The following is a 4,301-nucleotide window of genomic DNA, read 5'->3' on the forward strand; positions in this document are numbered from 1 at the left end:
CGCGGCTGCTGGAGAGAGCCGCGATCGTTACAGGGTCTGTGCCTGCGGGCTAATTGAGGTTATCAGCTGATGTGCAGGGGCAGGAAAGCCGACTCCGAATACTGTCTGCTGAGACGTGTATCTAACCCTCTCCTGCGTGATACTGTCTGCTGAGCCGTGTATCTAATCCTATCCTGCGTGATACTGTCTGCTGAGCCGTGTACCTAATCCTATCCTGCGTGATACTGTCTGCTGAGCCGTGTATCTAACCCTCTCCTGCGTGATACTGTCTGCTGAGCCGTGTATCTAAACCTCTCCTGCGTGATACTGTCTGCTGAGCCGTGTATCAAATCCTCTCCTGCGTGATACTGTCTGCTGAGCCGTGTATCTAACCCGCTCCTGCGTGATACTGTCTGCTGAGCCGTGTATCTAATCCTATCCTGCGTGATACTGTCTGCTGAGCCGTGTATCTAACCCTCTCCTGCGTGATACTGTCTGCTGAGCCGTGTATCTAATCCTATCCTGCGTGATACTGTCTGCTGAGCCGTGTATCTAACCCTCTCCTGCGTGATACTGTCTGCTGAGCCGTGTATCTAATCCTATCCTGCGTGATACTGTCTGCTGAGCCGTGTATCTAATCCTATCCTGTGTGATACTGCCTGCCGAGCAGTGCGGGGGCAGGAATGCCGACTCCAAAGTCGGCTTTCACAGCCGCCTGCTAATTGATGTTATCAGCTGATGTTATGCGGGGGCAGGAAAGCCGTCTGAAGCCGGCTTTCACACCCTCCTGCTAATTGAGGTTATCAGCTGATGTTATGCGGGGGCAGGAAAGCCGTCTGAAGTCGGCTTTCACACCCTCCTGCTAATTGAGGTTAGCAGCTGATGTTATGCGGGGGCAGGAAAGCGGACTCCGAAGTCAGCTTTCGCATCCTCCTGCTAATTCAAGAAGAAGAGAGAAGAGGAAAGAATAGGAACATAGCATGAAAAGTTGAAGAAAGACCTAACATGTTGATCCAGAGGAAGGCAAAAAAAAAACATGCTCCGTTTCGGGGAAAAAAATTCCTTCCTGACTCCACATACGGCAATCAGACTAGTACCCTGGATCAACGCCCTATCAAGAATCTAGTATATATAACCTGTAATCAGAGTCAGACGCATGTTGCACGGTATGGCAGATCATTGCCATACAGTGCACCAAGACTATGACCCCAAAGATAAAACAAGGGAAGTAGGAAGAGGAGGGGAAGAAGACCAGCTGTGAAGAAGACCAGAGGACACAGGGAGAAGACAGAAGACAGGTGATGAAGCCTGGAGCGGGAAGAGGAGAAGGGGAGGAGGTGATCACCAGCGGAGAGCAGGCATGGGAAAAGAGGGGAAGGAACGGAGGGTGGGGAGGGATCGGAGGGCAGGGGTAAGGGGTCCCATCCTCGGGAACAGGTAAAGCAGAAAAGAAGACAACAAAAAACATTTTTATTTCAATCAGGGGGAGATCGGAGGGCAGGGGTAAAGTTAAAAGAGAGGACAATAAAACATTTTTTTAAAAAAACAAACAAAAATGTGAACAATTTTAACAAATTAAATAAGTGTTAAATTAACAATATTTACAAAATGATAACAAAAATAGAAATTAAACATCACTACAGTTCTTCATATCGATTGTCTGTATTTGTGTATCCATGCCTGGGGGAAACAAAAGATTCAGAAAACATGGGATACTGTGGGGGGGGGCAAGGCCTTGTGGATGCCGGATCCTCTGCACTGGTGTGCTGCGAAGTGGGTCCGGCGTATGGGTCCAAGAATGTTGTTGAAAAGGGCCAGGGTCGATCCGAGTATGTACAGTAGAAGTCTCATTCAGTTCACCGGCTGCTGCTTTACTTAAAGTCTCAAACATGACCCTTTCTGCATGCGCCCTCTGTCGGTCATCCAGCCTCTGTAGTCTCTCGCCAGCAAATGTTGCAAAGGTGTCCCGCTTGGCCTGGGTCTGTAGCAGTAGAATCTTGTACACCAGAGATATTAGATCTGGCGATGGCGGCAAGCTGGCCTTTCTTTTCCTTGATTTTCTTTGTTGCCGAGGCACAAGGTCTTCACTTGTAGAGGCCATAGGGTCTTCATTCGCCGATGCCAAAGGTTCCTCATTTGTTGCCAGCACACTCGCCTCCTCCATACCACGTTCCGTAGCCGGGATGTCGTCATCTTGCCGATGGTGCTGTGGGAACACAAAATTAATGTTAAGATTTTGGTTACAACATCCAGCAGGTATGTCATGACCAGCATGGGTACACGTGCACTAAAAACAAACGAGAGGGGCGGCTAAACTATGGCATGTACATTGAAAGTATAAATGCTATTTACAGGGAAGCAAAGAAGGTACTTACATCTTCAACAGGGGAGTCAGTCCGGATATCGGGGTCTTCTTCCGGGGTCGGCCGCATCGTACACGCCATTCGCCGAGGTAGCTCCTGGTCACGGGTGAAGGCAAGCAAGTCATAATACCATAATGTTGGCACATAAACCTCATCTGTGCCAGTACCCGACTTCTTTAACTTCTCCACCCTGTTCAGTTCTTTCTTGTATACGGTGCGTAGACCCTGGATTTTTCTCTTCACCAGCTCCTCATCCACCTTTTCGTTGGGGCCATGCCTTTTAAAGAGGGCAATCAATTGCTGGTACGCCTCCCTCTTTTTTTCTCTATTGCAGTAGTCTGCAGATTTTATTTGCCAAAGGCACAGCAGGGAGCGGTAGAGGTCAATCATTTCCCTGACGAACTCTTCACTTTCAAAAGCCATCTGAAAAAAGGATAGCATACAGTGAGCACACATAAAACATTTTAAAACACAGTAAAAAATACCGCACACTGTTTGTTGACCCCCTTAAAATGGCCTCCGATGCATAAGCAAATGTAAACTTGTTGGGTGTGACAGAAACCCACTAAAATAACTTACCGTGTAAACAAAGCAATATAAGTGCCTGAAGAACCAAAAAATCGATGTAGAGTCACAGCTGAAGAAAATCCACAAACCAGAACGCCTGTCAGGAACAAAGCCCAGATGAATGGAATCACCGCTGGAGAACGCTACTAGGATCCAAAAATCAGGATGCTGACAGGGCCTCAACAAAGCCCAGATGAACGAATATTGACCGGAGAACACTGCTACGATCCGAAAGCAGAGCGCAGATAGGAATAAAGGAACGATCCGAAACAAAAGTGCACATAGGAACAAAGGATCGGAATTGCTGCAATGTCGCCTTTTTTAAAAACCTGCCGCCCAATCACAACGCAGTAGCGTCCACCAATCGGAGATGAGGGGGCGCGGAAAAGTAATGTTATGCACGCCTTTGTGACACAGTACAGTCCTTATCAAGGTGTGGATCGTTGAAATAGCTGCTGTGTGAAAGCGCCCCAACGACCAACGAGATCGTTAGTTAGATCGCTGGGGCGGCCGAAATCGTTGGGAAGTTCTGCATGTTTGACGGCTCCCCAACGATCACGATTTGACTTTCCAGCGATCTCAAAATCGTGACGTAATAACGATCTCGCTAGCGATCTCGTTATGTGTGACAGGGCCTTTAGTTTAGGAAGGTCACTCCACAAAGCACCTGGACACAGATTTGACAAGCAGGTCTCCTATATGGTGCACTAATTAGTAGCTTCTAAATCTTCCTGGTTGCAGAGTTTGCCCTGAAGTTCATCATTGTCAGAACAGACATTCACACAGGTATATAAGTGCCAGCCTCCTGCAGTATTTACTGGAAAAATACTAATGTGGTCACAAAATGACAGTGTCCATGAAGCAGAGGTGAACTATGTTCAGTTGGCAGGGGTACCAGAAGTGACAAGGTGACGGGCTGAGACGCTCCTATTGATAATTGCTCATGGCAGCTGCAATTTGAGATGGCCTTTTAATTTTGTGGATGATGGGCTCAGAAATTAGGTGATGTTCACATCAAGCTAGTGGTCTTCACTTAGCTTGTATGGCAAAAAAAACTCCTTATCAACCACACTAAATATATCCATAGGGCCAGTGATATAAATTGAAGTTCAGGGGCCCCAATGCAAAATCTCCAACAGGGCCCCTAGCAATCATGGGTCAGTAATAGTATTGGTCTTCTCATATGGGCTTAAAGGACCGTTTGGGCCTGTTAGACTCCATGGCCTGCGTGAGACTGCAACCCCTGAACCAATTGGAGTTACGCCCCTGCCTAGGGCTCCACTCAACAAGCAGAGACAAAAAGGATGTACTTTTGTCCTGATTTTTCTGATTTACTGTATTTTAATTATTTTTTTGTGCTTTGTAATAGCTTAGTATAGTACTCCATTTCAT

The 4,301-nt window shown here is 47.2% G+C and overlaps 1 protein-coding gene across 1 annotated transcript; it reads right to left on the reverse strand.

Moving 5' to 3' along the window:
- Positions 1 to 1,327: 1,327 nt before the first annotated feature.
- LOC141213591 (uncharacterized) lies at positions 1,328 to 4,082 on the reverse strand. The gene is made up of 2 exons (XM_073665201.1): positions 2,355 to 4,082; positions 1,328 to 2,185 (listed from the first exon to the last, which is right to left on the reverse strand). Exons 1-2 carry the CDS (start codon positions 2,796 to 2,798, stop codon positions 1,607 to 1,609), a joined length of 1,023 nt encoding a protein of 340 aa, XP_073521302.1. The 5' UTR covers positions 2,799 to 4,082; the 3' UTR covers positions 1,328 to 1,606.
- Between the last annotated feature and the right edge of the window lie 219 nt (positions 4,083 to 4,301).

This window comes from Phyllobates terribilis, unplaced genomic scaffold, assembly GCF_046119375.1.
Source record: "Phyllobates terribilis strain yellow unplaced genomic scaffold, ASM4611937v1 Scaffold_200__1_contigs__length_3551848, whole genome shotgun sequence".
In the NCBI taxonomy this organism is placed as follows: domain Eukaryota; kingdom Metazoa; phylum Chordata; class Amphibia; order Anura; family Dendrobatidae; genus Phyllobates; species Phyllobates terribilis.

Coding starts and splice junctions, on each gene's coding strand:
- LOC141213591 (XM_073665201.1), bottom strand. CDS start 2,798: ATGTGTGCTCACTGTATGCTATCCTTTTTTCAGATGGCTTTTGAAAGT. Junction 2,186..2,354: donor CTGACTCCCCTGTTGAAGAT/GTAAGTACCTTC, acceptor GTGTTCCCACAG/CACCATCGGCAAGATGACGA.